At 38.4% G+C, this 12,375-nt stretch overlaps 1 protein-coding gene across 7 annotated transcripts in view; it reads left to right on the forward strand.

Annotated features, from left to right (window-relative positions):
• UTRN (utrophin) overlaps positions 1-12,375 on the forward strand; it is a 496,689-nt gene that overhangs the window by 155,177 nt on the left and 329,137 nt on the right. For all 7 annotated transcript variants that reach the window (XM_034990899.1, XM_034990900.1, XM_034990897.1 and 4 more), the window contains one exon: positions 11,694-11,807. In XM_034990899.1, the coding sequence (XP_034846790.1) occupies positions 11,694-11,807 (114 nt within the window). The remainder of the gene's footprint in view (positions 1-11,693; positions 11,808-12,375) is intronic.

Consider the following 12,375-nt stretch of genomic DNA (forward strand, 5'->3'; position numbering starts at 1 on the left):
CAGAGAGCAAAATGGTAATTTATCAAGTAAGACTCTACTATCTATTATTTGGATATTTGCATTTTTTTCATTTCCCATATTTATTATGTATGTAAGTTGGGATTTCCAACTTGCTTTTGATGTGCTGGAGAACACATTTATTTGCTTTGCTTTGCAGAAGGGCTTCTTTGTAAGAGGTGAACTGGATCTTGAAGATAAGAGAAAATTCCTTAAAATTGGTCAAAGTAATGTTTCGGGGATGAGGAGCCTGCATGATATTCAGACCGGTGATTAGATTACAGGGGGACTTTGTTGGAGTGGTAAAATTGCCCAGGTGGTGGCAGACAGCTGAGTCCTTAAAGCTGGTTTTTGTAGAATTCAGACATTTGGAGGTAAAAATCTGAACCAGACCATTGATAAACAGCGTCAAACTGGGAAAGCAGGTAATTTGAGGGATATGAAAATCAGAAGTAGGATCCTTTGCTACATCTGAAAATGTACACAGATGAAGCAGTGATAAAGTTCCAGAGGAAAGGACAAATGTTAGGACATGAGGAGAAAGTGATTTATGTCAATGTCAGATAAGACAGGATTTTAACATTTTACCTGTGAGGAAGATGGAGAAGCGGTCTCCAACAAATCACCTGGTTTTCTACTAGAAAAGGTCTGGGTGAAGAATGAATCAGTCATACTCTTCTCCCTTTGTTCCTGATGTCTCCTTACTTTGGTCTTTTGTGTTGTGTTGTGTTTTTCCACTGTTGTATCTCACGATGGACTTCTGGTATCATGCCTGGCAGAGAGAAGGCAGTCAAGAAATATTTTTCAATGAATGAAATGAAATTAGTAATAGGAGATTTAAATTTGGATATATATATATATATCCAACATTACTTAACATAAATATATATATATGTATTTGGATTTAGATTCCAAATCTATATATATATAGGAGACTATATATATATATATATAAACACATATATATGTGTATATATATATTTTTCATATATATGTGAGAATTTGTGTAAAGGATTGTTAAAAAAGTGAAAAGATTGAAAATGAAGACAAAATTTAAAAAAAATGCTGTTTTAAAAATCAAAACCAGGGAACATGAGGTAAAAGAGGGGCGGGTAGACTATACAGATCAGTGTGAAGATATCCAAAAAGATGAGATGAGTGTGGTGACCACTGACCATGGAGGGAAGCTCTGCCCCAGTGGACAGCTCCAGTGAACGGCCGGGAGAATAAAGATGGTGAGGTTCCTATGAGAGAGAGAGAGAGAGAGAGAGAGAGAGAGAGTGTGTGTGTGTGTGTGTGTGTGTGTGGTGGTAATGGAAGGAACTTGTTTTTCCTAAGTGCAAACTGCAGTTCTATACCAAAACTGAGATCTCCTTAGAATAAAGCATTAATTTAGAAGAGGGGTGTGTTATGTGTAGCTTAGTATTTTGGAATCATTGAACTTTGTGAGTGGATCCAGTTCCCCTTATATGGCTTCCATTGTAGTTCTTTAAACTTTAAAACCAGAATTACCCTTATTCATGATTGTAAAATTTGTGCTTATGGTCCAAGCATTGTGTTATCTGTGGTTCTCAACCGGGGGTGATTTTGCCCCCCCCCAACATTTGTCAGTATTTGGAGACATTTTTTGGTTGTCACAACTGTGGGGGGAGGGGGTGCGCTATTTGTTTCTAGTGGGTAGAGGCCAAGATTACAGCTAATGCATAAGACATCCCCCACAACCAAAGAATTTTCTGGCCCTAAATGTCAATAGTGTGAAGGTTGAGCAATGCTGGATTAAATATTTCTCATCTTTTCAAAAGAGCATTGCTTTGTTTTCAAATTTAAATGATCTTCTTTTGACTTTCAGAAGTGTATTTTAGGGTTAGCTAAATGTGTGCCAATATTTTAATATGGAATTTAAAGAAAATAAATAGTGTTCCAAAACACAAAAGAGAGTCCTGTGGTTATAGTAATCCAGCTTTAGGCTTTAGTGAGTTGTTGTTACTAATGTCGCAAATCTAGGCACTTAGAGGGCCAGTTGGAATATGTGCCTAATTCATTCCATAATAAATATCCCAGATATTTAGATTTTTTTGTTATCACAGTAGCAGATTTGTAATGTCCAGATTCTTTATTTTTTGTGCTTAACTACAAGATTGTTGACAGTATGTGTTTTCCCTAACTGTGCAACTTCTTTACTGAAATATGTATTTTTTTATTCTAAAGAAAACTTTTACTCCTTTATTTGCTTTGCTTTGAAGGCATTGCTTGTTACTTAACTACTTACAATTCACTTAGGAAACCTTAGTTTTTAACTCAAAGCTAATTACAAATAAATACTCATTTGTAGGTTAGCATTGCTTCCCTCTTTTCAGTGACCCAATGTACAGTTTTTTAGCCATTTAAGTTCTATTTGTCTTTAAGGCATGAGGCACAGTAGTTTTTTGATTCAGTGCTGGTTTAAGATGATGCTTCTTAAGAAAAAAATGGTTGGCTTGTTTATTTTTAAAATGCGTTTTTAATTATATAAGTAATACATAAAGAGTGCTCATTGTGAAGAAACTTGAGTAATAGAGAAGTATTAGAGTGAACATTTAGAATTCCCTTTCCCCCTCAATACCATCCCTTTCCTGAAGGCAGCTAATATTTTATTTTTAAAGATTTTATTTATTTGACAGAGAGAGATCACAAGTAGGCAGACAGGCAGGCAGAGGGAGAGGGAGAAGCAGGCTCCCTGCTGAGCACGGAGCCCAATGCAGGGCTCTAATCCAGGATGCTGGGATCATGACCTGAGCTGAAGGCAGACACTTAACCGACCAAGCCACCCAGGCGCCCCTGAAGGCAGCTAATATTAACAATGCATCCCAAGAGGACACACAAAAAAATGGAAAAACATTCCATGCTCATGTATTGGAAGAATAAACATTGTCAAAATGTCTATATTGTCCAAAGCAATCTACATATTTAAGGTAGTCCCTATCAGAATACCAACAGCAGTTTTCACCTAAGTAGAAGAAATAATTCTAAAACTTGTATGGAATCACAAAAGACCCTGAATAGCCAAAGCAATCTTGAAAAAGCAAAGCAAAGCTGAGGCCTCAGAATTCTGGACTTCAAATTATATTACAGAGCTGTAGTAATCAAAACTTGTTTTAATGACCTTGCATTCCTTTTCGGTGATCCAGCAGCAGGTGTTGCCCATCTCAGACAGGTACAAATCTGTGCTTTTGAGCAGCAATGGTCAGTGTAGAATTTTGGCCCTTCCAAACAAAATGTTTTTGTACTGGCACAAAAACAGACATATAGATCAATGGCAGAGAATAGAAAACACAGAAATAAACTCACAATTGTAGGGTCGATTAATCTTTGAGAAAGCAGGAAAGACTATCCAATGGGAAAAAGACAGTCTCTTCAACAAATAGTGTTGGGAAAACTAGACGGCAACGTGCAAAAGAAAGAAACTGGACCACTTTCTTACACCATACACAAAAATAAATTCAAAATGGATTAAAGAGCTAAATCTGAGGCCTGAAACCATAAAAATCCCAGACGAGAACAGGCAGTAACCTCTTTGCCATTAGCAATAGCAACTTCTTTCTAGATATGTCTCTAGGGAAACAAAAGCAACAATAAACTATTGGGACTACATCAAAATAAAAAGCTTCTGTACAGTGAAGGAAACAATCAACAAAACTAAAAGGCAACCCATGGAATGGGAAAAGGTATTTGCAAATGACACATCTGATGGAGGGTTAGTATACAAAATACATAAAGAACTTATAAAACTCAACACCCAAAAAATGAATAATCCCATTAGAAATGGGCAAAAGACATGAACAGACATTTCTCCAAAGAAGACATGCAGATGGCCAAAAGACATGTGAAAAGATGCTCAACATCACTTACCATCAGGGAAATGCAAATCAAAACTAAAATGAGATATCACCACACACCTGTTAGAATGGCTAAACTCCATGACACAGGAAACAACAGGTATTGGAGAGGATGTAGAGAAAAAGGAACACTTGTGCCCTATTGGTGGGAATGCAAACTGGTGCAGCCACTGTGGAATACATGATGGAGGTTCCTCAAAAAGTTAAAAATAGAACTACTCCATGATCCAGCAATTGCATTACTGGGTGTTTAACCAAAGAATACAAAAATACTAATTCAAAGAGACACATGCACCCTTATGTTTATAGCAGCATTATTTATAATAGATAAGATATGGAAGCAGCCCAAGTGTCCATCGACTGATAAATGGATAAAGATGTGATGTACAGGGCTCCTGGGTGGCTCAGTTGGTTGAGCAACTGCCTTCGGCTCAGGTCATGATCCTGGAGTCCCGGGATCGAGTCCCGCATCGGGCTCCCTGCTCGGTGGGGAGTCTGCTTCTCCCTCTGACCCTTCTCCCTCTCGTGCTCTCTGTCTCTCATTCTCTCTATCTCAAATAAATAAATAAAAAATAAAATCTTAAAAAAAGAAGATGTGATGTACACACACACAAACACACACACAGCCATAAAAAGAATGAAATATGCCATTTGCAATGACATGGATGGAGCTAGGGAGTATAATGCTAAGCAAAATAAGTCAGAGAAAGACAAATACCATATGATTTCACTCATGTGGAATTTAAGGAAAAAAAATGAGCAAAGGGAAAAAGAGAGGCAATCCAATTATAGAGCACAAACTAATGGCTACCAGAGGGGTAGGGGGTGGGGGGATTGGGATTAAGGAGTGCACTTGTGATGAGCATCGGGTGATGTATAGAATTTTGAATCACTAGAAAGAAAAAGGGTCCTTGTTGGAGGTTAACATATTCCAAGTAAAAAAGAAAAGCTCACGAATGTTACTCATTCTAATCATTTTTTTGTTCACCCTAATTGAAACAAGTGATGTTGGAGCTCCATGTGGGACATTTAAATAGTACACAAATGCATGAGCTTGGAGTGTGAATCCCACTACCAAAAATAATGATGGTGCCTTTCATTGGTACAGCACATTTAAACTTCAAAAGTACTTCATAACTATGTGCTTACTTTTTTCCTACCACCCTATGGTATTTGTAAAATACCGTAACCATACTTGTTATTTGTTTGTGTGCAAATTTTAATTTTCTGTTACTTGTTGGCAAATAGTGTTTTTTTTCATCTGCCTACATTTCCTTTGTCTGTATGGCTGGTTTTCTGTACAGGTAGCAAGTTTAGCCTGCGTATTCTTATTCAGTGTCATGCTCATATACGTTCTTAAATTCTTTTTTTATCCATTCCATGCCAAAGTAATGACCTCTGTTCCTGTACTTAATTAAAATGTTAATTGGTACTTTAGAAACCACTTCACAGTAAATCCTCCCACTTCTTCCAGGCAGCAAAACATTTACAAATACATGAACATTCATTTTTTCATTATTGATTTTACTTGATTTTCTTATGAATTATGGGGATTACATATTATAAACTTCTAGGAGGCTGGTTATATATCTCTTATCACCAGTAATGTTATCTTTGCATTCAGGGGCTACAGGTATTTTGTATTGTTTATTGTTTCTTTTCCCCTCTTCAAGATCTTTTACGGTGTGGTATAACTACAGAATTGTGAAACCATCCCCGAGGCCCACACAAAACTCTGTCTTATGTTTATCACTGCTCCTGCATCTTCAGACACTCCTGCAGCCTCCCCCTGCTGTGTTCAGACTCCCAGAGAGTCCCTTGCCCTGGCAATCCCATTGCCCTTTAAAGCTGGCTCCCGCTTCCAATCTCTTCCCTCCCAAATTCCTCTTCCCCAGTGGTGCCAGAGTTCTACTTCTGGAAAGGATCGGGTTGTCTTTACCATGGTGATAGAGGGCACTCACAATCGTCTCCTAGCTTCTGCCCCTTCCTTGCCCTGAAGCCCCTCCTGCACTGCCCCCTCCGCCCCCCAGCAAACCCTCCTTCGTGAACTGAGTCTGGTGAGGAAACAGTGTAGTAGATCCTGAAGACCACATTGGACAATTGCCTTTCTCCGGAAATGCCACTTGCTAGGAATTCATACCTTCCTCGTCTGAGCTCATCCTTTAAGAAGAAGCTTGTTCTGCAAGCAGTGCTCAGTCTTGCTCACTGCCATGTCCACAGCTAATTATTCCCTCCTCTGGATTCTACTATGCACTGTTTACACCTTCACAAACCCTCATCTCAGGCCAGCTTTTATTAAGGCTAGACCTGTGTGTCTCTCCTCCCTCAAGGACTGAGCTCATTGACGACAGGAGCCCTGTGTGGGAAAAAGCAAGTAAATGGATGGGAATGTCATTGCTTTGTAGGTGCCTACAGGCATCTTACCCAGTCACATTTCTCTACTGAGGTTGGATCTATACAATCTAAATGCCTGCTCATCATAAATGAAAGGACTCTGTGTAGTCACACCCCTTCCTTCAATTGCTGATCAGTCGATGTGCTCTGACCCAGAGTTTGGAAGGGGATATACCAGAGCTCTGAGACATGCAGAACTGAGCTTTGAAATGACTCTGGAAAGAATTTCACAGTAAAAACGCTATGGTAAATACCTAGTAAGAATAATCTGCAACATGGCTGATTTAACTCTTTCTAGGTAACATATGATTGATGATCTCATAAGGTTTTTTTTTCCTTTCTCATTTTGAATGTATTTTACTTTACTAAAGGTGCATTCTAAACCTTAGATTTAGGAAGTCTTCTTAGTTTTAGATAATAAATGTAGGAATGTCCTTGCTGGTCTTCCCTATTAAATGAAGGAATACTTTTTTAAAGAGTGCATTTGAGGTTCACAAATATTATAAAACCATACAAAATAGAAATCCCATTGCCTTAAATTACTGTTTAATTCTGGTTTCATCCTTTTTCTTGCCTGTGCCTTGGATTAGAAATTGCTTAAAAAGCTGTGGACATTCCACCAGATGGGGAAGGGACAAAATAAAATGCCAGGAATTTAGCTGTCAACAAAATCTTGGGAGGTAGTTGTGTACTTTGGAATCTTACTGTCTTAAATCCAGAGTTCCCAAGCTTCATATTTCCCCCACCCCTAGCTCAAGGGCCAGGCTGGGAGATGGGGCATGTTAGGATTAGAGGACTTGTTTCAGTGACCTTGCATTCCTTTTCCATGATCCAGCAGCAGGTGTTGCCCAAATCAGTGCTTTTGAGCAGTGATGGTCAATGTAGAATTTTGGCTCTTCCAAACTAGAGTATTTGATACTTTGGTTTTCAAAATACCGTATTAGTCACTTTATATTTGTTTCAGAATTTGTGAGTATAAGTGAGAATGAGACATGGTTGCCCTAGGTTAGTACTTACAATTTATTTTGTGCATGTGAATTAATGATAGATATTTATTGTAGAAGTTTACAAGTCTTTTTAAATGTTTTATATTGCTTTAAAAGAGCTGAGGTCCCCTAAAGAAGAGAGAACATTAGAAATTACCCAATCCTAATATATATATAATAGTCAGAACATAAAATATTATATATAGTGATATATGTAACATACATGTGTGTATTTATTCTGCAAGTGGATGGAAGTGGAGAAAAAATTAAATACTCATTGTACATTAGAAAACCATAAGTGCATAACCTGAGTGATTTTTTTTAATGGGCAGAGAAATACTTTACACGTGAGCTCTTGTACTTTGAAATTCTTGTGTGATTGAGTTAATGATGAGCAGAATTTGGGTATTTTTTTTTTTAAGGCACAGGAAACACCTGCCACAGGTGGATTGAGACAATATTTTCTTTCTGGGGAAAGAGGAGGTATTGGAGGGTGGAGCAGAGCTCTCTGTCTCCCACACTTGCCTGCACACAAACGGTGGCCAGTATTGATCTTACTAACGTTTTAAAAACCCTTCCCATATGGTGTAGCCACGGGGGGAGGCGGGGAATGCCGTGAGAATCTGCTGCCACCAGGCATTTCTAAAGTTTGGGCCTTCCCTCATTTACTGGGCTTCCTTCTGCTGAGCTGACTTCAGAAGATATAGTAGCTATTTTAGTTCCTTTTGAACACCAATAGGATAGGACAAGGATTAATCCTGGCAACAGTTAAAAACATTAAGCTGACTCATGACAGCATGTACCCTCCCTGGCTGCTCATTTCTGAACTTGGAAGTGGTAGCTCTTTATGGGTTAATCTTGGTCCTAAAGCACTTGGTTTTGTAGATCTTAGTAATAATAGCTAGCATACTGCATGCCTGCTTTATACCAGGCCTTGTCCAAGCATTACCTCTGTTTTTCAGAACAACCAGGTGAGCTAGTTGTTATTATTCCTATTTTATAATTGATCTGCTGAGGCTCAAAGAAAAGAAATTAGTTTCTCAGGACCTTGTGGCTGGATGAGGTGCTGACCTTGGTATTCACACTTTTTGTCTTTCTTTTCATGGGTCACACTGCTTCTCTTAGAATTCGGTGTGGCCAGGATTACGTGAAGGATTCTTAGTAGTGAAAACAGATCATCAGATTCCCACCTGTTCCTTTTGTTACTGTTGGGATGATCAGCTAGTTTTCATGGCTTATCTGTGTCTATTGCTTTCTTCTTTTTTTTTTTCCCTTTCTCATGTTGAAGTGTAAGAGAGAGAAGGAACAGGTGTGTGAATCATGTGTGCTCACATGGTCTGTGTGTATCTGGGAGAGGGAGGAAGGAAGGCGGTTGATTTCTCACTTGCCAATGACAGATTGCTGAGGCTGCTTGCTTCAGTCAAGGCTGGTTGTGATGAAAACCTCCATAGAGTGTAATGCTTCCCTCTAAATTTCAATAATCCTTGGCCCAATTAAAATCCATCTTTTAGGGGGCGCCTGGGTGGCTCAGTCATTAAGCGTCTGCCTTTGGCTCAGGTCATCATCCCAGAGTCCTGGGATCGAGCCCCGTATCGGGCTCCCTGCTCAGCAGAAGCCTGCTTCTCCCTCTCCCACTCCCCCTGCTTGTGTTCCCTCTCTCGCTGTGTCTCTCTCTGTCAAATAAATAAATAAAATCTTAAAAAAAAAATCCATCTTTTAATTCAAAAATTGGAGGTAATGAATTGCCCAGTTATACAGCCGTAATGGTGTTTTGAGTTCTTAAAAAGTTTAGAATGGAGATTAACAGTGCAGGAAGTGGCAAGTCAAATGGGCAGTCAAAAAAAGTCCCCCCTGATTTCTAGAGATAGATGCATTTGTACTTTCTCTATTTTTGCACTTTTATCTTTCTGCATCCCACCTCCCCCTGTCCTGGGCATGTCTTGCTGCGTAGATCTTAGGACATGGAGCAAATACAGAAGAGATATGTCACCAATTAAAATAATACATAGGAGGAAGAGTGCATGAGCTTGTGAGAATAGTGACAGACAGGCTAAAGAACAGAGGAAAAGGACGCTTGAGGGAAGCTCACAATGTGACTGAAAGGGTTTTTGAAGCTGTGTTTGGAAGCATGTGCAGGGTGCCCAGGGTCAATAAGAGAAGCTGAAAGGCCAAACAAGTGCTTTTTGCTCCCTGTTTTCATCAGAGAAGGGCCCTGTAAATTGGGAAGTGTCAGATGGTCATTATGGAGGGAGCATTCGTGCCTCAATTAGGAGTTAGATAGGAAAACTACCCCAGATCCTACAGTGCCTACATCTACATCCCAAGTAATGTGGGCATTTTACTCTTGGTCTCAAGACCACATTATGCATCTTGTGAGAAATTACCAGAAAAATAGAGTTGGGTGAATGTCCTAATTTGGGGGAAACATTATTTTCTAGAAGTTAAAGACCTGAAGTAAGCTTGATGTTCCCGGCAGAGCTATAGATAAATGACAAACCAGAGATCTTGTATGTGTTTAGGAAAGAATGTGGTGGTCGCTAGGAATCATCATAGACACCACTAAGAAGCCTTGCCAAGACTTATTTCCTTTAATTACTGCTTTCCTTTATTTATTTTTTGGAGGAGGGATACCAGATTGTTAGATACACAGATTCATAATCTTCCATTTCATGTATGCTCATTTGGTTCAAATAATGGCTCCCAAACTCATTTTTGGCAACTCTTGACTTCATCGGTAAAGTATTTGAGAAATCTCTTCCAACCTTATAAGGAGGAGGAGGTAAGCTGGTTAGGTGCTAGTGTTATGAGGATTTCCATATTTTGAAAACTAAGCTAAAACTTTGTTGATTAATGAATGACGTAAGTCCTCATGGGGAAATGCTCAGGAAGGCACTGTCATTGGTCCTGTTTTTCACCAGAAAAAAAACTAAAAACCCAACAGCAAAAAAATTCCTATAGAAAAAGGACATCCCACTGTCAGATATGCAGATAAGAGAGAGCCAGGAGAAATAGCTGGTACAAAAGTGGTGAAACTAAAAATTCAAATCATTTTGTTGGCTTCTCATTATTACATTGGTAACTACTATTGTTAGCATAACAAGGGAAGATTTAATATTTATAAATATCAAGTCTTGAATTTATTCCAGAAGTCACTGAAGCAATATGAGGTAAGGGAAATACAATTTTGAGGTAGTTGTGGGAATTTTGGAATTCTGGCTAACCATAAATACCATTGTGACTAATATATCTATAAACAAACAAATGGAAGAAAGAAACAAAAAACAACCCTAAAATAAGAAGAATAAAACTTAAATGATTTTAGATGGCATTTTATGAATGTAAGAGCCATATGTGAAATGGTGGGTTCTATCGTTACCATTCATTCCAACATTATAAGGAGAAGAATAGTTGGTTCTGGGTGGCATGTTATAAGGACATCAAAAAAAAAAAAACAATTGGCATAGTTTCCTGAGAATGTTGATGGGTGTGGTGAGTGCCATACCTGGATCTCATGTCCTAGAAACATCCCAGAAGGAATTTGTAATGCTTAGCCACTAGGAGACTAAGGGAGGACACAGTGGCTGCTTTTAAATCTTGAGCAGGATTGTAAATGTACCTCCATTCTTAGGGTTGAACGAGAAGCAAAGAATCGACAGGATATAAGGGAACAAATTTAGCTCCATATCAGGGAAACTAACAAGTGAAACTGACCAGTGACTTTAGAATGGGAGGCCTGGGGAAGAAATGACCATTACTTTGCTCTAATACTGGAGATCAAGTTGGACCTACCTCATTGTATTAACAGCCCAGTTCCAATGTTACTGTCTCTCCTTCTCTTTGCAAAATGTTTTCTTTCTCACTTGGTTTTGACCTGCAGCACCATACGCAGTAAGGATTGCAGTGGGTGCCTAGTAAATATTGGGTGAAAGGATGAAGCTGAGCAGCAGACTGTCCTGGGTTCTTAGGTAACAAGGTGTCAGACAGCGGAACTAAGAACAATCAATCTATTGTATCCCCTCCCATGTGCTATTAATTTATTCCTGCTTTGAGTAGCTAACTTTTGGAGAAAATTTGTTCTAAATTACATGAGAACAAAAGAATTTTTTTAGGGGGTTACATCTAGCAAAGCATTTTTACTGTAATTTGAATTTTTAATCATTGATATTGCTCACGTTTAAGCAAAGTAGCTTGGTTCACTGGAGAGTGTTTTGAAATTTTTAGAATGATCACCAAAACTGTCATCTCTTGAGGGTTTTAGTCAATCATCAAGAAAATCATGATTTTCAAATTTGGAAGATTTAACAAAAAGAAATAGAATAAATGAAAATGATACTATCAAAGTTGTGAAAGGTTGCCTTTCTTCCAGTAGCGATAGATCTTGAGATGCACTAGGTTGAGTGTCACTGAGTAATTTCCTCCCTTGTTATTGTGTTCGATTTAGGTGGATTTGAAAGTCATTGAGAAGTGGATGGATGGTGTGAAAGACTTCTTAATGAAAGCGCAGGTGGTCCAAGGAGACGCGGAAGGGCTACAAAGTCAGTTGGACCAGTGCTCTGTGAGTTCTGCTGACTTAGGGCCTCTGCTATAATAAATAACATTTCCGTCTGCTTCTTTGTTATTTGCTGTTATTAAAATTGCACGAATATGACATGACAATAAACCAAGATAAAATATCTTTCACTATAAACCCCTTTTTTTTTTTTTTTTACTTTATCGTTATTAAAAGAATGACTGGTTATTCATATTTTCATTTTTGGCCAGGGTTATAGAATTTTGCATAGAGAGAATAAGAGCAATTTTCATTAATTAGGAGCTTTGCTATTTTATGTTCCATTGATAATTTTAGGGTCATAATTACCAATTATATATTGGTTTTATTATGCCACATGGTGAGGTTTAAAGAAAAACATATTTAACAAGTGAAATTTGCCAGTAAGACTGCATGTAATTTATATTTGGTGAAATCATTAGGCTTTTCTAAATTAATTGAGAGTACTATTCCCTGCCGAGAGTCAAGTATTTCCAATCTAATTTGGCAGATGGCTATATGAAGCGCCCAGGTGAAATGAATTTCTCAAGGCACAATATTTCTTAAGTAGTTAAAAGTCCTGACTCCCAAGCAG

Source organism: Mirounga leonina, unplaced genomic scaffold, assembly GCF_011800145.1.
Source record: "Mirounga leonina isolate KUSES-001 unplaced genomic scaffold, KU_Mleo_1.0 Mir_53, whole genome shotgun sequence".
Classification (NCBI taxonomy): Eukaryota; Metazoa; Chordata; class Mammalia; order Carnivora; family Phocidae; genus Mirounga; species Mirounga leonina.